Below are 21173 nucleotides of genomic sequence, written 5' to 3'. Positions count from 1 at the left end.
GACCAATATGGGATGCTCTACAAAGTGGCAGTGCCACCTGCCACCTTCTCGCCCACGGGTCTGCACCCCGTGGTGAACGTGAGCCCCCTGCCCCCTGCCTTCAATGTGACCTCGCCAATAATCCAACACCCAGGAGTGGCCTACCCTCCCATCCACTACGCACAGATCCCTCCAACGTCCCTATCATTACACAGTGCCCTATGCTGTCCCTCCTGGCTTCCTGCCTAGTCCTCTCCTGTCTCCTCCCACCAACCTCACCGCCTCTCATGTCCCCCACTTTGTGCCATATGCCTCTCTCTTGACGGAAGAAGTCACTCCTTCCCCCCAGACTACCTCTCCTACCCACACCTTCAACAAATCTGCTTCTGCAGTCTCTCCTTCTGGCCAGATGCAGCACCATGCTGGGACCCAGCCGTTAGATATTGCACCAGGTAGAATTCCTGTTTATTATCAGATGTCCCGCCTCCCACCAGGTTATTCAGCATATGAGACACCTACAGCAGGTGGAAGCCCAGAGTCTCCTCAGCAAGACAGTCAGCTGAGTTCAGAGGTAGCTGCTGCCAATGGTGGACAGAGACATCTGGAGCATAATGTGGTGAGGAGGACCAGCGAGGCTGTGAACCCGGCCAGCAGTAAAGCTGAAGACTGTCTGCCAGGGGCTGCAGCAGGATGCGTGGTCGATGGACAGTTCCTTTCAGGTTACCAGACGTTGGGAACAGAGGTCTCTGTGCCAGCTCACAGAAGCACCCCAGACACTGATCTGGAGGTTCAGAGGGTGGTGGGGGTGTTGGCATCTCAGGAGTATCATATTCTGGCAGCCCAGAGGAAAGATGAGCCGAGCCCTTTAAACCTTTGCCATAATATCCCTAATCAGCAGGGGGAGTCAAAGGACGTGCTGAGGAACACGGTGGAACGGGCTGTTGCTGAGAAAAGCCAGTCCAGGAGTCCATTTGTAATGTCCCCTGAAGAGCCGGTTAGACAAAGACAATTAACCAAAGGAACGGTGGTAGCCAACGGCAAGCCAGTCCTGGTTCCCGTTGGATCTGAGCCCATCAGGTCTTCCACTTCAGAAACCCTGGTGAGGCGGAGCCCAGATGCACAGGCTCGAGGAAGCGTGCTTGACAAGGACCTGGCCCAGCTGCAGCCACCCAGCTCCTCACACTTGCCCTCTCACTTCATGAAAGGAGCCATCATCCAGCTGGCTACAGGAGAGCTGAAGCGGGTAGAGGACCTGCAGACTCAAGACTTTGTTCGCAGTGCGGAGGTGAGCGGGGGCCTGAAGATCGACTCCAGCACTGTGGTGGATATTCAGGAAAGCCAGTGGCCTGGTCTTGTCACACTGCATTTTGTGGTTGGGGAGCAACAAAGTAAAGTGAGCATTGATGTGCCCCCGGAGCATCCCTTCTTTGTGTATGGCCAGGGTTGGTCCTCCTGTAGCCCAGGGCGGACTGCTCAGCTCTTTGCTTTGCCCTGTCACAGACTGCAAGTGGGCGATGTCTGCATATCAATCAGTTTACAGAGCATGAATGGCAACTCCGCTTCTCAGGCTAACTACCCTCTCACAGATCAGTTGGTATCTACCAGGGAGAGATCTGAAAGAACAGCTCAGGGGTCCAGAGAACCATCTGACAGAGCTGCTGAAAGGAAGAGCCACACAGACAGGGACAGTGCAGCCCAGAGCTTTCATGCAGAACCCTCTCAGCCTGAGATTGGCAGTCATCACAGCTGGACAGCCCCAGGCTTCCAAAGATACAGCATGCAGGCAGAGGAGCCTCGGCCCTCTCTGCTCCGTCCCTCTTTCATTCCCCAGGAGGTCAAGCTGTCTATCGAAGGGCGTTCTAATGCAGGGAAATGATCCCTTTGAGGCTGTGAGCTAGGGCATCCCCTGTAGGTGAGCCTCACCGTCAGGTGGAGAAATTGCACAGACTGTGACAGGTTCACCAGCAAGGCTGCTTTCTGCCCTGCAGGACTGGATTTATTTCAGTTCAGTGGCTGACCAGTTCCTCTTGGGGAATCACGAGGGCTCCAGTGCCTCAGGGAGCAGCAACAGGCTAGCTGAGGTAGAGAACAGGGATGTGCTCATGAGCTTGCGATGAGAGCATTCCAGAGGTTGGAGGCTAAGGGCTTTCTCACACCTCCCTGAATAACTAATTCCCTGCAGGGCAGGGTCTAAATGTTCAGGATAGGTGGGGAGATGAGGAGGGCAGACACGGCTTAAGGTAGCAGATAAAATTGCTGAAGATTTTATTCCTCCTTTCTTATGATGGGGAGAAATGGGTCCCCACTGGAGTTTAGGGGGTTCTACTCCCAGTATCCCTTTTCTTCACATATGCACTTTAAAAGGACCGTTCCCCGATGGAGCTCTTGAGGGCAGGATGGAGATGCTTCTCTGGTGGTTCTGTTTAATGTCTCTTCCACTGAATCCAACTGCTCTTTCTTCTTGCAAAGAATGTACAGATTTGAATGAATCACAGAAATTCAAGAGGAAGGACCAAAAGGATGGGTTTGGGTATAGGTGAATAGGGAACTTGAGCACTTGGGATGGGATACGAGTTGGGATGGGAGACGTCAGTTTCCTTCTGTAAGATGCATTTAATTAGTTGCCACCAAGCCAAATCTTTCTTCCCATGGTAATAACTTAAAAAAAAATATATCTTGGGCTTATAGGTTATGCAGGGGCTTAGCCTGTGGATGAACGGGGTTGAGGTTTTTTGTACGGTTGGATTTAGGGTTTTGGTGTTGTTGTTTTTTAAAGCTGGAGTAAAATATCTTCAGCATTCTCTAGGGAAGGATGGAAACACATCCTTTTTCTGTGAGAAGACCAAGACTATTTTGTAATTAAATCAGAAGAAAACTTTCCAGACGGCTAATTCTTCCCTGCGGGCAGTCTCCTGAAAAAGCTCTAGACAAGAGATGAATGTTTGTGCATGTGCAGGCAAGGTACAAAGTTTCTGCTAAGTACAGTTCTATGATTAAGGTAGGGAGGGACTCTAAAAATATCACAGCATCATAGGGCATTTTGGGGTGGTTTTGTGTTAGTTTTTCTGATGCTTCATTTTGGAGTTCCTCTGTAGAACAACATGGTAAAATCAAGAGTAGTCTTTTTCATGGTGAGATTTAATACAAATGTATATTAATACCTCGTTATGGTAATAACACTCCATTCAAGTGAAGGCGCCTGTAGTTACACTAATTTGCCCTCTCTGATGGTTTTTATGACACCAGTTCCAACTGCTTAGCTAGAATAAAAAATAGTCACTGTTATGTTGAGGATAAGAGTCTTCACTGACTTAACTTGGGTTAAGTATTCCTTGTATTAAGGTGCCCATCTCTGTGCTAAGACCAGGCTCTTGAGAGGGTTTCTTTTCAGCGTGCATGGCCCTGCTAGAGTCCTGATGCTGCTTCTGACAGCATACCGTTTTCTGCCTCCCTTCTCTCATCTTCCTGAAGTTTGCTGTCAGGCGTGCCTGACTGCTAGGGCACTGCTGCTTTCTTTCCCTGAATGGCTTGTGTGTCAGCACCTCTCCTTGATACAGCCGTCCTTCGGTCAGCTTGCAGTGGTGGTGTCTCAGGGCTGTTCTGCAACACTCTTCAGGAATGTGTCCTGTAATTAGTTGGCTTCAGTTGACTGTGTGACGGAGGGGTGCTCTGCCTGGGTAATGGGCAAATTGGAGAGTCTCCAGAATGTCCCTTCCATCCAGGCTGTCAGTCCGGTTTTCCTAGCACATTGCTAGCCATTTCTGTTGCCTTAGAAATGCCTGCACCAGTCCAGTTTCTTGTCAGGCCTTAGGTGAGATACACGCTATTCATGCCTTCAGTGTTTGTGCCTCACGGGGGTTTCTCCAGAATGAGGATGCTGCCGGTCTCACATGTAGCTTCCCCCAAATGACACTGCTTCCAGTCTCATCAGCTGCATTTGAAATGTGTGAAGTCATGGTGATGCTGTCATGTGAAGATTCTGCCTCCTTGGATGCAGCAGCTGTGGGAACAGATGCTGGTTTTGTGGCACCATTTGTCAGTAAAATGTACTGTCTCAGCCCAGGTGCCAGGCCTCATAACCTTCTGTGTTTCACAGTCGTTGGGCTCTCCTACACAAAGACCTCTATTACTGTTGGTTAGTACTTAATGCTCAGGATACCCAGGGTGTCTGTGGCCAAAGACAGAAGGCAGAGGAGCCCAGGTTGTGTTGCCTGTTCTTTGCATGCAGAGGTGTTCGGAGCTATGGTGGGCAGCTAAGAAAGGGATCTTGCATACATATGGCATGTGAATGTAGATGGGCTGGTTGTATGCATAGAGAGAATGTCTGAGCATTTTGTCACTGTTTAAGGGAAGAGTGCAGAGCCCCTCATGTACATCTTTGAACACAGGTCTCTGTATGTTAGAGAGAGGGTTTGTAGAGCCTGCCTTATCTTATGTGTGTTACTGTAACTACTACTCCTAGGTCTCAGCCGCACTGAACAGTGGTCTGAAAGGGAAGACGCTGATGTATGAGGCAGGATGCTGTGTGGCTAAGATAGCTCTGTACTGTAGGCAGCTGAAGGGCTGTGAAGGTGCTCACCCTGGTGTTTACCTGTCCGCTGGCCTGGACTTTGGCTAGCTGCGCATCTGTTGAGCATGGTTCTGAGCTCTGTGGAACAAGCCAGGGTGAATTTGACCTCGGTGCTTCTATCCAGACTCCCTGTCAGTCCCACTGTTGTGTGTTTCTGCTGCCAGCTCTTCTATGGAAGCAACAGTTTGGGGCGCATCTCATGGCAGGGCATTGAGATGAAGAATCTGGGAATCTGGCTGCTTGCCCAAAGGCTGCGGGCAGGAGGGGGCCACTGGCAGCCCTCTAGCCCAGCTTAGCAGTACTCATAATCACTGGAATCTGTCCTTCCTGGGTTGGGCTGTGTTGCTCAGCACCTGTGGTGGTTGTTGTGTTGAGCATTGAGGCTCTCCTGAGATAGGGAGTATGGGAGACAGGCTCTGCTGTAGGCAGAAAGGCGATGAATGAGCCCATGGCTTTTATTTCTTAGGTTTACAGGGAAAGGAGGACATAAAGCCAGGAAGACATTGTGGAATGAGATGGTTATCTGGGCTTTTCTGCTGGCAGAGATGTGACAGGCTTCTCAGAGAAATACACTGTTTTCCTGCTGCTATTGTGAAGGAGAGGAGAGCTGTTGTCTGTCCTACCCAGAGGAGGAGGCCTCCTGGCCTTGGTCTTACCCAGCTCGCGCTCTGTGGCAGGAGTCTGTAAGATGCAATAATGGGTGTCTGTAGCCATCTGTCCCGTCTCCTGAAACATTCCTTGGGTCAGCTTCCCAGCAGAGGCCAGGCCTGTTTCTAGGCTGTGCGTACACTGTTGCTCCAGGAACATGAAACTTTCTGCAAGCGACGAGTGCTCATCACTACCAGACTATGCAGAGGAAGCTCTGTCTGGAAAGAGGGAAAGCTGCAGAGGCCCCTCTGCCTCCCCTTTCCAGCAGGTGCACAAGTTATAATGCACTTTTCACATTAAGTGTCCCCGCCCACCCCTCATCCCCATCCCACACTTGAAGTCACTTTCCCCCTGTAGAGAACTAATAATCCTTGTTACTCAGAAAATGTTGTAAAAGAAACTACAGCAGCTTGAGTAGCCCAAATGCTAGTTCCTGCCCACAGCAGTACATGTGCCTTTCCCTAGTGTCGCTCACAACTGCTCTTTGTCTTTCAGGCTGTCCTAGGGCCTGAAAATTTGCAGAAGCTGCTAAGATGGCTACGAATGCACATTCTGTACAGAGTTTGGCCCAGGGTGTGTTCCATGTGTGACTTAAAATGCTGATGGTCAAGGCCCTTCCACGGTCTTCACATCTGTCCATGGAGGACAGGACTTGTCCCCAGTGTCCTTCCAGGCTGCTGCCACCCCACCCTGCCAACGCACGAGTGCACATTCTAGTTGTTTTCCACTTCCGTGGCACCTTAGGCCAGGGGAGAGTCTGCCCATGCAGAGCAGAAAACCAGATGCGTCGCAGTGGGGGAACCAGCTGGGCTGCCCTGAGGCAAGGAGGTCTTTGTAGATAAAAGTGCTGATCCCTCAACTATAATCCCAGTTATGTAATGGCTGTATTAACATGTAACCGACCGCAGTGTATCTAAAGCCTTAGAACTAGTCAGGTGCTCCCCTCCGACCTTGTTCCTGCCCCTTTCCTCCTACCTGATCTTTAACAAAGCATTAATAATTCTAAGGATAATCTCTATTTTGTTGTGCTTTTTTTGTAACTGTTTTAAATAAATCAATTTGTACTGTATATTTGTACTTTTGGTGAGATCCTTTTTCCTGTTTTACCATTTTAAGTCTGTACTTGGCTACACACAGATTGTATTTTTATTGTTAATGCTCTTATGAATATTGCATTTAACTTGTTGACTCTGTAAACACAGTATATATCTATATATATATATATCTATATATAAACCAATAGCTTTTCCTTTGGTGTTTGAGACTTTTTGCTTATCTGTAGCATGAGTGATCATTAGGATGTGGCTTCTCTGGTCTTACACAGAGTGATCTGGAGACTTGTGACAAGGGCAAGGTAATGGCTGTCTGACAGATGGACTATAAGCCATAATGCTGTGTTCAAACACTTTTGCTTTTATGTGGTCTTTCCTGAACCCCTTGGAATAATGATCAGGTGCCAGTGACACTGCAGGGAAAGTTTCGGCTGCAGATTGCAGAGTGAAGCTACATCTCTGCTGGCTGAGCAAAACACTCAAGATAGAGCAATAGCAAATATTGCGAGAAGCAAACTCTGTCGGTTTGAGTATGAAAATGGACAGAGGTAAGAATAAAAGGGAGAGATCAGTTCAGAGAACAAAGGAGGATATGAGCAAGGGAACATGGAACCAAACAGATCCTTTTCAGATCTGGTGCCTTTTCCCAAAAAGAGAGATGCAAGGATGGCTCCTGGATGTTGGTTCTACGCGATGAATGGTATGTTAAAACAGCTTCTGTAAGGTGAGGAAACAAGATGTTAACAGTGGCATTTGGAGGAAATGGTAGCATTGAAAAGATTAAATGCTTTTTGTAGCAAGCGTCCACAAGACTGTCTGTAAGTTTAGTTCATTATCATGAAAAAAAATGCACCCTTGTGCACTTTGAAGGCAACTGTTTTAAGTGTTAACTAGGGCTCTAAGGAACTTCAATCAAAAGTTTTTCAAACTGAAAAAAGAAGGAAAAAATCAGGTTTCTAAGTAGTCTGGCCAAAAGGTTTTGCTTCTTGTTTTAACATTACACTTCTGCCCTCAAGTAGGAGTCTTGTGGTCTCCATTTCTGACTAAATGCAGAGAAACAGCCATTGGAGCGAAGACAGTAGCTCCCAATGTATTTAGACCACCATGTAACTGTGCTGCAGACCTTAACTGGAAATGCTATAAAAGCAGTAGGGGTCTTCAGGCTACAAAACACAGATGTGTGGCACACCAGTGTTTGGTGGGCTGATGTTTGGAAACCACAAAGCTACAGCATGCATTTTGAGGTGCTCATTCTTAAAGAAACCAAGTAATGGAGAGTGTACCACCCCGTTGTCACCACCCACCACTCCAAGTCCTTCTGTGCTAATGTTTTGCCTTTTCCAGTTTAACGTGCTTAGATTTAATTTCCATAGTGCATAGTTTCATAGTGATTTCTATTAGCAATGGGAACCTTTTCATACAAGTACAGACTATGATCACATTTCGCCTTGGCTACCTCTTGAATGAACTAAAGAAGGCTTAAATTCCCTACTGTCTGGCAGGTTTTTCCCAACTCAGTTATTGTAGCTTTCCATGGCTCCTTCCCAGCTCACGCCTTTTCCACATTCCTCTCATTGGTTTTGCTGCCAAGTGTGGAAGAAAAAGCAACTTCCTTTTCTACCTGTGTGGTTCTGTTTACAGATGGTCCCCCTCTTGCCCCACAGTGTTATCTGCAGTGACCACTGAAAATCACTGTTGGTCACAGAGGAGTTTATTATGAGAATGAGTAACTTGAGGGGGATCCATATGGGGTCCTAGATGAGCTGTGTTGCGTTTGGCTGTATTGAAATGGTTGAACAAGCTCAGCTTACTATGGAGTCACAGAGCAGCTGAGGTGGGAAGGGATCTCCGGAGGTCATCTGCTCCAACCCCATCTGCTCAAGCAGGGCCTCCTACAGCCGGCTGCCCAGGACTGTGTCTTTTGAGTATCTCCAAGGTGGGAGACTCCACAGCTTCCCTGGGCAACCTCTGCCAGTGCTCCGTCACCCTCACAGTGAAAAAGTGTTTCTTGATGTTCAGCGGGAACCTCCTGTGTTTCGGTTTGTGCCCATGGCCTCTTGTCCTGTCACTGGGCACCACTGAAAACAGCCCAGCTCCATTTTCTTTACACTCTCCCGTCAGGTATTTATGAACATTGATAAGATGCTCCCCCTCCTCCCTCAAGCCTTCTCTTCTCCAGGCTGAACAGTCCCAGCTCTCTCAGCCTTTCCTCCTTGGAGAGATGCTCCAGTCCCTTCACTGTCTTAGTGGCCCTTTGCTAGACGCTCTCCAGTATGTCTGCGCCAATCCTGCACTGGGGAGCCCAGAACTGGACACAGCACTCCAGGGGTGGCCTCAACAGTGCTGAATAAAGAGGACAGCAAATCCATACAGTACTAGAGAACTGACCTACCCTTACTGTTTATCATTCAATCAACTCTTTCACTTGCAAACCTGAAATGCTGTTTAAGTGAAAATGAACTTGTGAGTAAACCAGCAAACTTATTTGCTGTTTGCTTACCTCAGTCAGCCTTTCTGTTAGTGTTTTTATGGGGTATCTTAGAACAGGAACTCAGTTTCCTCTTAGTTTTTCCATGGATGCTACTGCAAATAAGCACATAATGATAGTGTTAAGAGAAAGGGTGTGCACAGCCATTTCCAGGAAGCTGACATCCTCCTTTGCTTCTTTTTTTGGGGGCACAAACTGCAAAGGATTTACTCCTGGAGGAGTTGTGGACTATCAAGGTCCTCAGCTCCATAATTCATGCTGCAGTATACAAGATCCCTTTTCAGTGAGTTACGCTTTCACCTGCAGCAGAACTGCAGCAGCCCAAACCCATCCATGGGGCAAGGGTCCAAGAACAGGACAAAGCACAAAAGGTAAAGAAGGGGACTAAATAAACATGAACATTAATTTATTTTCCCTCTGTTCACAGGCTATCACTTGGCCCCCAGAGCAGACTGTATCCTCAGAATCTGCTCCCACCAGGGCTACTTTGGCAGACATCTCTCAGCTCTGTTCTCCTCCTGTGTTCAGGAGAAAACCAGAACCATCTGTCAGGGAAGTCAGCAGCCAGGGGCTCACAGCATCCTCCTGAGTGTAGAAGCCAGCTAGTGCACCTGTGGCAGGTACAGCAGAGGTGGCACACTCCTTGGCTCTAGCTTAATGCAGCACACTGTTACTCTGCTCCTCAAAGGTCATTTTGCCCAGCAGCTGGCTCTCCAGCTCCACATTGCTCACTGGCAGCTGGAAAAAGTTCATTTCAGCTGCCAAAGCGGCCATGGCAGAGGGGTCCTGGCCAAACTGTGCCCGGAGCATCATGTCCATTTTCTCCAGGCGCCGCTTGAGTCTCTTGGCCTCACGCTCCCGGATAAGCCGGGCCTGTCGTTTCTCTGGGGTCTCGTTTGCACGTTTCAGTCGCATGGCCTCCCGGTCTCTCTGCAGCCGCCGTGCCCTCTGCTCATCTGTCTCTTGCATACGCTGCAGGCGCTTAGCTTCTCGATCCCGCATACGCCTCACTTCCCGTTCTTCAGGTGTCTCATTGTCCCGCCGGCTCTTCTTGGCTGTGCGCTCCCGCTCCAGACGCTGCAGCCGCACTTCCAAGGGCTCATTCTGCCGACGAAGTGCCCACTTTCGCATGCCAGGTGTCTGTGCCTCCAGCAGCTTACGATAAGCAGCACAGTTGTTGCACACTAGGAGGATGCCTGCAGGATACACAGGAGTGTGAATGGCAATGTCTTTCCCCTCAACACCGGAGGGGCCCTCGCTCTGTGGTGCTGGCAGGCGATCTGCACTGAGCACTTCTGGCAGCTTCTCACTGGAAAGCAGAAAGAGCAGAGAGTCAGGGACTTGGTGCTGACAGGAAAGTCCCCATCTCACACTGCCGGGGGGGCTGCAGTGAACGGTGCCCCTACTACAGCCCATGAGAGAGGCCTCTGCTAAACCATTCCTGCCCAAAGACATGTCTGAATATCTAAAATGAAGCAACACCATATCTGGGGGTAGGAAGCAGATTAGCCCAGAGCAGTATCTGGGTTGGAAGAGCACAAGAACAGGAATTAGCCAGCAAGCTGCTCCTCCCCATCAAGTCTGGATTTCTCCTTTCAGCCCTATTCTACTGTTCAGTGGATAATCTTCCGCCAGGCAGGACATGAACAGGGAACATTTTGGTTTCTGCCTGTAGTCCTGCTCTAGAAAGGATGAATCCATCTGGGCAGTACAGACCTACTCTCATGGATTGCTGGGCAAGGGAAGCAGTTGATTGTTCTCCAGTGACTGGAGACCCCAGTGCTTTCTGCACAGTTCTAGTTCTTCACAGAGCTAAGGAATGCCCTTTTAGCAGCACAGCCCGTGGAGGTCTTAGCAGGTGATGCAGAGCTGCAGGCAGGAAGGGATCAAGGGACTCTCACTGACTGGAGGTGTTCACAACTCTCCTACAGGCCTTAGTGGGTCCAGAGCCATGACTTCCGTGTCATTTAAGGCAACCCACCTAATCTTTAATGTGGGTACCCTAGCCCACTCACCAGCCAGGGTGACCCTGACCTGTTGAATGTGGCATGGCTGGTGAAGCGTGCTCCACACACTGCACAGTTTGACAGCTGGTCCTCTGAGTGGATCAGGAGATGTCGCCCAAGGGATCCTGGTGAGCTGAGGGCTCTGCCGCATACAGGACACATGTAGCTCTTGGCACTCACCACAGCTGCAGTGTGCTGCAAAACAATCAGTAGGTTGTTAGGTACAAATTGCCCAGCTCCCTGCCCAGTCTGAGGCATACTCAACGGATATGGCAAACCATTCAGTTCAGTCTCTCGGAATGGGAACACTTTACCACTAAACCTCTGACAGGTCCTAGACCAAGCTTAAGACATTTGGGGTGTCACAGGTCAAACAGCAAGGAGGAAACCTTTCTCAGCTCCACTCCAGTGCAAGAGAAACAATTAAGGCCAAAACACTTGGATCGTAAGACCTGACCCTTGTTTTCAGAAATGCATCCGAGGAGCTGCTGTTGGTGGACAAAGCATGACTGGACTAACAGTAGGCAGGATGCTGGTGAGGAAGTGCTTAGATGGAGACAGTCAGCTGGTGCAGGTAAGTGGCCAGTTCAGTTCTGCTTCATTCCTTCTTTTACAGACTTTGGTGTGCTGTGAAGAGAGCGCTGACAACAAAACCTGTGACATTCCAGCACAGACTTCCTGCAATATGGGAATCATTTCAGAGGAAGAACAGCTGTTTTCATAGGTAGGAACAGTGATAAAGGCACAAAATAAAGAACTGAGTGATTAGGAGGAAGATTTCTTATCTCACTGAATGATGTAAAAATTGCTTCCGTGTTTAATCTGAAGGAACTGCCCGGTCTTAGCCTGCAACTCCTTGCAGAGACTGCCTTGGGATAGAGTTGTGTTTTCCAGATCTGCAGACTGGTGCCTTGCTGATTCTTCCCCCAGGACACCCTCTGGACACAGTTTACTGTTGTAAACTTCAATCACATCCTAGCTAGCAGCTCAGTTCTGTGACTGCAAAGGCCAGAACAAATCCACCCTGTGCTTTGGGTTGTTTCTGGATTTGGGGCTTAAGGCCAGAGATATCCCACAGTTTGGAACCATCCCCTACCTGGTACACATGAGCAATGAGCTGCTCTCTGCTTCCACACTCCAGCTGGCAGAGGGGGCACTGTGACAGTCCCAGCGTGGGGTCAGCATTCAAACACTCAGGCACCTACGAGGAGGAAAAGCCACTTTGGCGTAAGGCATACATGTGTCCCACACACAGCCACACCACCCTCCCTTAGTATCTAGTCAATGTGGCAGGCGGGCCTTGACCAGATAAAGTGCTGTGTGCCCAGTCCTGTGGGGGCTGGTTTGTGCTCTTGCAGTCTGAAACTTCCTTTATGTGGCCTCTGAGCAAAACTCCTGCTGTCTTGGGGAGAACAGGCAGAGGCCTCATGGCCTCCGCTCGCACCCAGGCTCTTGCCAGAGCAATGGCTCTGGTAGGCAAGGCCTGCTCTGTAGCAGAAGGGAAGGGGAAGTCAGTCAGCGAAAGGCACCAGAACTGAATGAAGGGGGCATGCTCTGCACAATCATCTTGGCCAGCCAGGAGAACAGCAGTTTGTGCCTGCTATCTCCTGTTCCTGACAGCCCAAGAGCTCTTCATACCTTTTTCTCCTGCTAGGAGACATTGTTTGGAGGAGGTGGGACGGAGAAAAAGGTAAGAGAGGAGATGTTTAGATAGAACCCTTCTCTTTCCCTGGGAGGCTAAGCTGAGTGCAGAGCCAGTACACACTTGCCTCATTTTCTCTTATCAGTGGGGCTCCAGCCACAGGTTGTTCTGCATTCTCTAATTCTTTCTTCACTTTCACCATTGAGCCATCCTCCTCAGATGTATGGGAAGAAACTTCATCCTGGGTGGTTTCCTCGTCATCACTGCCACCTGGAACATGCAGAACAGTTATTGCAAGGATCAGGACCCTGAGGGCACTCACAGGCCTTAATTGCCCTGACCAGCATCACCTGGGGCCTCTACCCACCCCCTCCAACCAGGGGCTCCGTTTAAATTCAGGCTGAGGCACTTCAGGGACTGAAGTACTCTGTAGAGTCCCTGGGTCTGGCTTGTTACCCTGCCTTGCTTAACAATCCCTAGATCTGCTGCTGCTGTTACCACCCTGCTCTGGTAAGCTGGGGCTGCATCCCGGTGGTGAGGGTGGTCCTGTGGTGGTCCTTGGCTGCAGGCTTGCCTTCCCTTAGGGAGCAGCCCTGCTCTTGCTATCTGCTGACACAGTCCTGCACAGGAGTTGAGGGCTGAGCCAGAGGAGGAGATGGGTAAGATGGTCCTCAGAGGACCCCCACAAGCTGTGCAGCACCTCGCCTCGCCCCTTGTCAGAGTCTCCCCAGTCCGCTACCTTGCCATTATTGGAAGGGGCAGAACTCACTGCTGCTGGAGTCGGGGTCTTGCAGTGGATGAATGGCTGGCCTTTGGTCCCCAAAAGCTCCAGGAAAGTTGTTTTTCATCATGGCTTGGCGGGCTTGCTCCTCCAGCCCTGCAAAGACTTGCTCCCCTGGCAGCCACAAGGACAAAGAGTCAGACTGGTGCCATTCCATTGCTTTCACCACCAAGGCTTGCCAAAAACACAACAGATGTGGGGCTGCTCACCTGCACTGTACAGAACCTCTGAAGTCACCTCTCAGAAAGCATTTAAGTAACCCCTCTGCTTGCATACCCTGCAACACCAGCCTCTTGTACCTGCTGCTGTGAGTCCAGTCCCTGTGTACAGAACGGTCTCACTAGTGGAAATGTCCTGCACCAGGCTGCTCTCTGCATACTCTTTATATGCCACTCCAGCCGCAAAAGAAACTGTGAGGTCCCATATATCTGCCCTGTGTAGCCAGCTGGCTTTCTCTGCTACCAAGCTGTCTGCCAATAGAGCTATAGTACAGCTCTAGGCAGGGGGAAGCTGCCTGGGGGTTATGACAGTATCCCAAATTGCGAGTAGTGCTATAAGGCTCTTCTAAATCGTTAAGTCCCATTCCCTGCTATAACAGGCAACTTGCACAAAAAATAGTACCTCCCTGAGCACCTGGCACCACATCTGCTCTCCAGAGTAATACTAAAACCAGGGGTTGTCCTTGGCGTGCTCCATCACCACCTTCCGTCCCAGGAGGACTGAGGACAAGCTGCCCTTGTGCTTGGAGCTGGTGTTCTCCTTACAGGATGGATAACTCGCTTTGCTTCTTTACCTTGCCTTGCCCAGGAGTGGCTCTGGCTAAAATAAATCTCAGTGACACTTCATATGCTCAAAACAGAAAACTAAGGGAATGAACCCAGAAAGCTGAGATGCTCATTTAGGATAGCTTACAGTCTGTTTTGTTGAAAGACACTGATCACTAGTACATCAACTCAATAGGAGATGGCAAACGCACTGAAAGAAGGCAATTATTTGTGCTTCTCTGAAAGAAAACTTCTTTCGGCAATCACTGCTAAGGAGAACGTTTGGTTCCAAAGAGTAACAATAAAAGACAACTATTAATTTTCATATCAAATCAAACAAATTACTTTGTTCCAGGTGTAGTTGTGATTTACCTCAGTGGATGAGCTGAGAGCGCTTGGAATAAGGTGTTGAAGTTCCTAGCGGGCTAGCTTTTGGGTTAAATTTATCAGCTGATTGGCAAGTTCTCAAGAACCACTCAAAGTACAAATGTGAAAATGCTAAGGAAGACGCAGTGCATTCTTCACATAAAACAAAAGTCAAAACATAGCTTTCAGAAGAAAATTGTACCTTTTAATATAAAGCCACAACTGGCATCAGTGTAACCAGGGAATTGAATTCTTGACCCATTGAGAGAGCACCAGCCCTGTTACAAGAACAGGTACATTCCCACATGCTAAAGCATTTCAGCCAGTTTTGCCCCATATTCGTACTCACACTGCCTTTCTGGTGCTCATCTCGCAATTTCTGGCACTGCTTTAAAAAGCAGTAATTTATGGAAGATTTCAAAGACCTTCAGAAGTTTCATGGAGGCTGTGGGAGAAGAGTTTTAGTTCCCAACATTCCCATGGAGGTTTCCAAAAGCATTTGAAGGCATTTATCATTCTGTTTCAGAAAAGTGAGAAAGGTTTCTGTAGAGAAGACTTCAGAACACAATCCATGTGGGCTGAAGTGCTGGAGAGCACCCGGAGTCTTTTTGCCACTGAAAGCAGCAGGTACCATTGTGATTGCTGTGACATGTGTACCCCCATCAGAAGCCATTCCAGCACTGAATGGTTTCCATAACCTGGAGTGCTGCTTTTATATCTGGACTACAACCTCACACTGGTGGGACTGAGATACAGACTGTATGAAGAGCAGACACTACCGAATTACAGTGCCTCTCCAAGAAGCAGATATCCACAAACCACTAGGATAAAAGCCCAGAGACAAAAAAAAACATTGCAAGACAAAGTATGGTGAAATGAGAAACCCTGCAGAACACAGGACAGATGTAAAACTATGGTGGGAGACATGCTACCTGTGACAGTTACAAAACAGGATTCCCAAGCACCACTGCAACTGGTAGTGGAAGCAGTTACATCTTTTTCTTCCCCCTTTCCGCTTCCAGATGGCTTACATTTCCACTGAGCAGCAGCCTGGAGTCTAATGGCAGATAGGTTCCTGCTCAGATATACAGACTATGCAGATAGTCTGAGGAATTTTAAAAGCTGTGATCTTTATATGAGGTGACTGAGGAGGGAACTCCTCCTACCAGTAACACTAGCATCAATCACAACAACTAAGAGAGCAATCATGCCTGCCAGTGGCCTTTCTGTACAACATACCCAGAACCAAGTCAGCATTGATTCAGCGCAGTGCAGAGAACTATCAGCTTACAGTCAGAAATGCAAACTGTTAGCCAAACCAGTGCTGTTAGCCGATGACATCTTGTGCATTCTCCACTAGCCCGTAACTAAAAAGGCATCACGGGATTGCGAAAGACAAACTTTTAATAACGCTATCTTTAGCTTATATAGACTTTCTTATGTATTAAAGTAATATTGTCTCCAAAAGAACCTAGGGAAGCGTGTCCTGTTCCTCTGCTGATGGACTAAGTCCTACTTTGATGAAGCTTTAGAGGTTTAATGTTTGATAGGTACCAGGTTACACTTTTATCGTTTCTGCACATACATGCTCAAATACAGACACTTACACCCCCACCTCCACCCACTTTGAATACACTTCCATTCATTTGGAAACGGAGTAAGACAGGCAACAGCTTTAGGATCACTGCTATCAGTAAAGGATGTTATGTTCAATAGTGAATTCACAGACTCTTCTCCAGAAGTTTCTTTATTAAATACAAAAAGGGCTGCAGGCTGACCGCAACACCAAAACATGTCACTGCATTTTTTTTTCTTTTTTTTTTTTTTTTACAAACAGCTAGAGACGTAGGACAGTGAAAGATCATACAAATGCCTCTGCTTTGCATTCCAGTTCTCCTCTCCATAATCTTGTAAATGAGTGGGATGCCAGGCGAGCAGCTGTGGAGGTAGGGGGCAGCCCTGTGGTACTGTGCAACAGGGGTAGTTATGACTGCTAGGATCTGGTGGTGTATCAACTTGGTAGCCAGAAATGATTTTTTTCCTGAGCCCTTCCCTTCTTGAACTGTATGAATGCAGGATAACTCTCAGATGTTCTGGAAAATAAACACACAAACAAATAACCCCACCCCAAAATCCACAAAACAAAATTAAAAGAAACTGCATCATTCCCCTGTCTTTCTTGCTAAACAGAAAGGTCTCTCAGAAACGAGCCACTTTATTCCCTCCTTGCACACCAATTTAAAGTCCCTGTTCATGTAGGTCTTCTCTGTGTTTCTTTCCTGGACCTGAAATTTGCAAGTCTTTCCACCACTGTGGATCTAGTCCACCTGCCCCATCGCTATTCTGGGTTGTCCACACTGCTGTAGTGGTTACTGAAATGAAAAACAACACAATTGAAAGAGTTAACAACGGCAGCCCACAGAGCCCTTTAAGAACCAAGGATTTTGATGCAAGTAACATTTCTGCTTGGTTTTGAACGCTGGGTGCTATTTCTTGCAAGATACTTTCTCTTCAAACTGGGAATATTATAGGAATATTCAAGGAACACTGAAGAGCAGAGAATGTGTGCATGTGTCAGAGGGAGAGGGAAGGAAATAGAGGATTAATGGTATATTGGGACCGTGATAAACAGAGCTAGGAAGTGGGAATTAATTTGACTAACAAAAGCTGTTCTCAAGAGTTCTAAAACATGATTAATACTTAAAATACCACTTGCAAAGGGTGCAAGCAACAGAAAGAAAAGCAGCTCATGGGGCAGCAGGGAGAGAAAATAAAAGCGCACACTAACACCTACAGCAAATTTTTGGCAAGCATAAGAACAATGAGTAGCCCGTAACTGACGGAGTGACAGTGCAGCAATGGATGGGCTTGAGTGCAAGATCAGATGAATTGCTTAGAGAGATTTTACACTTTTATACTTTAGAGTCTGGGAGAAAATAAAGACCAAATGAATCAATTAAGATATCTCCACAGAAACAATGTAAGTGCATTGTATTTTTCAATTCAACGTGGAATGGGCAATGCAATAAGTATATTCCAGTATTATAGTTTAATTTGTTACCACTTTGTCAGGTGTGTTTTTCATGCACCATGTGGCAAAACAAAATTAAATTATTAAGAGCCAATTATGTGCTGCAGCCCTGCCAAAGGGGAAATGACTACAATTAAAACTGCAGAAGGACTGGCCATCATGCACAATGAGACTTTTGTGATAATAGTAATTTTTATCATTGTTTCTGTATTATTTTGAATTTCCTTACACATCAACTTCCATTTAAAACTGTTTTGACTTGTAACCACACCTTCCCAGCTGGTCGCTTTGCATGCCAAACAAAGTGATTCTTTGCAAAGTGAGGACAGCAAACCACGTTGTTATGAGAGCAAGGTTAAACAAGGGCCATGCCAAGCCAGGAAAGTAACCCTGGAAAGAAGTGGCACCAAGCAAGCCAGGGAGAGGAGATCTGCAGCTGTCGCTTGCCCTAGCGAAACCAAGAAAGAAGATAACATGGAGTGGCCATGCAAGGAAGAAGTAGGCACCGTCCTCCCACAAATTTGTCCAGTTAGATATTCACAGTGGTATTTATGCAAATCCAAAAAGCACTTCCCCAACCCCGAAGCCTGCCAAATCAGACCCCAGCTGCAGACAACTGTGTAAAAAGCTGCATACCTGCTGTCCCTTTTATTCCTCTCCTCCCAACCACTTCAGTCCCTGTGAAGAAGTGTCAGTAACGTGTCTGCTATGTCTCAGCCTGACTCCTCATTCTGCTGGCTCACCCAGTTCTTGGAGCTGATGCTCTCTCCGATTATCCTCGTCAGTGCACTGCATGGCATTTCTGGGCCCTCCAGATACACAGCAGGCTAGGCAGACAGAGAAGTCCCAACAATTTGGTGGTGTTCATCATAAGACAGACAAGATTTTTCCATCCCAAGGTGGAGACATCACTATTGACATGTTTCTTGTAACTTTTGGTCCCTTTATTTTCTTGTGGTCCTACTTGCTGCTCCTGACGGCTCCTGTTGAATAATTGCTCTGTAGCAATGTACTGCATGTAAAGGAGGTGAACAGGTCCCAGAATTCCTCTCTATGACATACCAGATGCCATAACCTCAACTTCATGCCCGCTGGTAGCATGTTTGTCAGATAGTTTCCCCTGAGACCAAAACTGGAGATACAATCACTTGCATTGCAGATAAAAAAGCAATGTTCACTGTGAAAACAGTGCACAACTGAACTCCATAATACATATAGTTTTGTATATAATAGTACAAGCTTCTGAACATAACCCTTATGCAATGGAGTGCAGAAAACAGCCCACCTTAATACCATGGGAACTCTACCTGCACCATTAGAGCTGTTGTACCCCTTGGTTTCCATACACAAGAGACCATGACTCTACACCAGGGGAGACAGTGTTAATTGCATGCCTTATATAACTCTGATCTAAATGGCAGCAGTAATATCTGGGTGGTCTCAGAAGCAAAAGTGTGTGGACACAAGATGTGTTACTGGCATCACTGGGTAAAACACAGGACTTATCAAATTCCTCTAAGGAAGACAATTCGAGTCATTAATGTGCTATCAGGCAAACCAAAGCTATACTCTGCCCACTGTTGAACCTAGCACCCAGAAGCAGGAATTGGAGAGCACCAGTCAGTGCAGATGCCAAAAGCCACGCCTCAAGACTCTTATGCTGGCCACCAAGGAAAGCTCTGTCAGCTCTCCCATGCCTAGCTCTAGCAGCCAATGGGGCTTTCAAGTCCCAGACAGAGGTAATTCTCCCCAGTACACTCACTGAGTGTGCAAAGTGTTAGGTTGTATTACAGCATATTTTCCCCTACTACAGAGAACAGCATGCATAGATTCCTGATGCCATACCCATACAAAAAGGCAGCAGAGAAACACACAGAGACATGCAAGGCAGCAGCATCAGCAAAGTGAGGCAGTGTTAGGGATGCAGCATGCAGCTCTCTGTCCCATGCTCCTGACAACTACTACAGCTCCGCAATACCTAGGGCCCTCTCATCAGCCTTGCTTTCACGTGTCTACAGAAGTGAAAATTTGTTTTCCTCAATCCAGCTCAAATTCCAAATGTGTCTCCAGCCACAAAGCTGGGTATGAACAAGGACATAGCTTCAGTCCCCCCCAACTTCCCTCTACTGCAATCTGTCTAACAAAAGCCACATATTTGCAGTTTCCCCTTGGCAGCTAAACATCCATACATGTCTCCCAGCTCCACTAACATCTTGCTGTAGCCTGCCCACAAGAAGTGCTGACGTACAGCATCTTCAGCCCTTTCACTATCAAACAAACGCCAGAGTCTTGACAGTGCTGGAGAAACAGAGATCTGTCCTATCAGCTCAGCTCAAGCATGATCTGACAGATAGCAATTATCTGTCCAGTAAATTACTTAACTACTGCCCATTCCCTGCAAGGAAAGAGAAAATGGCTTTACTTACATTATCTGGTAGGAAACTGAGGTACAGTGAGCTTAAGTAACATGTTGAAGGCCAGTCAGTTGAGTACGTGGTCAGGCAAAGATCAGAACTCAGGACTTCCTGGCTTTCAGCCACACACTCAAACCACCTTGCCTAGAACTTTGCTACCCAAGATGGTAGCCACTGAATGTCACCAAGCCCAGAAGCCACATTTCTTAGTACACTAACTTGCAATTGTGACAGTGTAAATGCAAAGCACAGCTACAGGCCTTGCACATACACACCTACCTTTACAGCATTAGTTGTTTGTTCAAGCCTATCCCTGTCCTGCCATGCCAGGACGCAGCCAGCTCCGCTGATGCACAGAGCTCAGTTTCTCTTCTTACAGTCCCTAAGACGAAATGTGAGTAACAACCATTCCCTCACAAACTGTACCTTTTCATCATTCCCCTCCTCCCCGTCTCACTCCACAACAATCCAGCTAGGGCATGGATCTCACAATGCTGCGTAACATAATACTCACAGTGAACTTTGTTAGGAGTGGTCTGTTTCCGACGGGACATGTTTCCCTGACCTGGGAGCACAGAGTGTTCGTTCCCTCAGCAGAGGGCTCACCTGAGAAGAGAAGAGCCTGTCACACACACCACTGGAACCTTCTGAGCCTCTGCCCAAACGCAGCTGGCTGTCTCAGGGTCATTCCCCACCCTTCCGCCTACAGGGCTTGTTCTGCATCACCACAGCCATATTCAGTGTCAGCATCCAACACAATCCACAAGCATTTCACAAATCACCCTGTATGGGCAGTCCTACCCAGTTCTTAAGCAAAGTTATAAGCAATCCTGTCCCCAGCACACAAAAAGATGAGTACCCCACTTCAAGAGTGACCGCAATTTCAGTCCAAACGCCCTTCTCCCTCCCGTCCATCCCCACAGCCAGTAGCGCAAGAGCCTAATCAAACCTGCAGACTCTGCCCTATCTCTGGCCCTCCACCCAGAGGGAGACTGAGGGGACACGAGGCCCCACCGTGCCCAGAAGGCTGGCACTGGGCACTGGATAAGCCAGCCCAGGCAGACAAGGGAAGCGGCCGCCCTATGGTCACAGCTCCAGGCACGGTGGCAGCAGGCGACGGGACAGTGTGGCCAGCTCAGGGACAGGTCTCGGCCGGCACAGACAGATGGCCCTGAAAGGGACTGACCTCACACCCTTGCAGCCAGCACAGGGAGAGGGAAACAGCAGGGCTGCTTCGCCCTCCCTGCTGCCAGGACCTCCGTGGGTGCGCAGGGCTGGGGACAGGCAGGGGGGGACACACCGACACCCTCAAACTGTGCAAGAGGGAGAACATCAACTCCTCGTCCTCAGACTGACAGAGGAAGGAATCAATCCCAACAGTCCCCCCGGACAGACAGACAGACAGACAGAAGGAGGAGCTGAACCCATTTCC

At 48.2% G+C, this 21173-nt stretch overlaps 2 protein-coding genes across 2 annotated transcripts; one reads left to right on the top strand and one right to left on the bottom strand.

The window, feature by feature from the left end:
• Positions 1–3: 3 nt before the first annotated feature.
• ATXN1L (ataxin 1-like) lies at positions 4–1855 on the top strand (the record flags this gene model as incomplete). Its single annotated transcript, XM_009698285.1, is given in 2 exon segments — positions 4–185; positions 187–1855. Coding segments are annotated over 2 exon segments (1851 nt in total), but the record flags the coding sequence as incomplete, so codon positions are not given.
• A 7272-nt stretch (positions 1856–9127) lies between these two features.
• ZNF821 (zinc finger protein 821) lies at positions 9128–20295 on the bottom strand. The gene is made up of 6 exons (XM_009698283.1): positions 20256–20295; positions 13155–13280; positions 12507–12655; positions 11840–11935; positions 10772–10938; positions 9128–10046 (listed from the first exon to the last, which is right to left on the bottom strand). Exons 1-6 carry the CDS (start codon positions 20293–20295, stop codon positions 9392–9394), a joined length of 1233 nt encoding a protein of 410 aa, XP_009696585.1. The 3' UTR covers positions 9128–9391.
• Positions 20296–21173: the final 878 nt, after the last annotated feature.

This window comes from Cariama cristata, unplaced genomic scaffold (genome assembly GCF_000690535.1).
Source record: "Cariama cristata isolate BGI_N322 unplaced genomic scaffold, ASM69053v1 scaffold20094, whole genome shotgun sequence".
In the NCBI taxonomy this organism is placed as follows: Eukaryota; Metazoa; Chordata; class Aves; order Cariamiformes; family Cariamidae; genus Cariama; species Cariama cristata.
Note: the sequence above shows the minus strand (reverse complement) of the source record. Positions and strands in the feature narration are given on the sequence as shown.

Excerpts from the sequence above, each read along its gene's own strand:
- ZNF821 (XM_009698283.1), bottom strand. The coding sequence starts at position 20,295 with ATGTCCCGTCGGAAACAGACCACTCCTAACAAAGTTCACT. Across the intron at positions 10,939-11,839 it reads TCATTGCTCATGTGTACCAG|CACACTGCAGCTGTGGTGAG; the intron begins GTAGGGGATGGT and ends ATTGTTTTGCAG. Across the intron at positions 10,047-10,771 it reads AGCCATGCCACATTCAACAG|TGAGAAGCTGCCAGAAGTGC; the intron begins GTCAGGGTCACC and ends TCTGCTTTCCAG.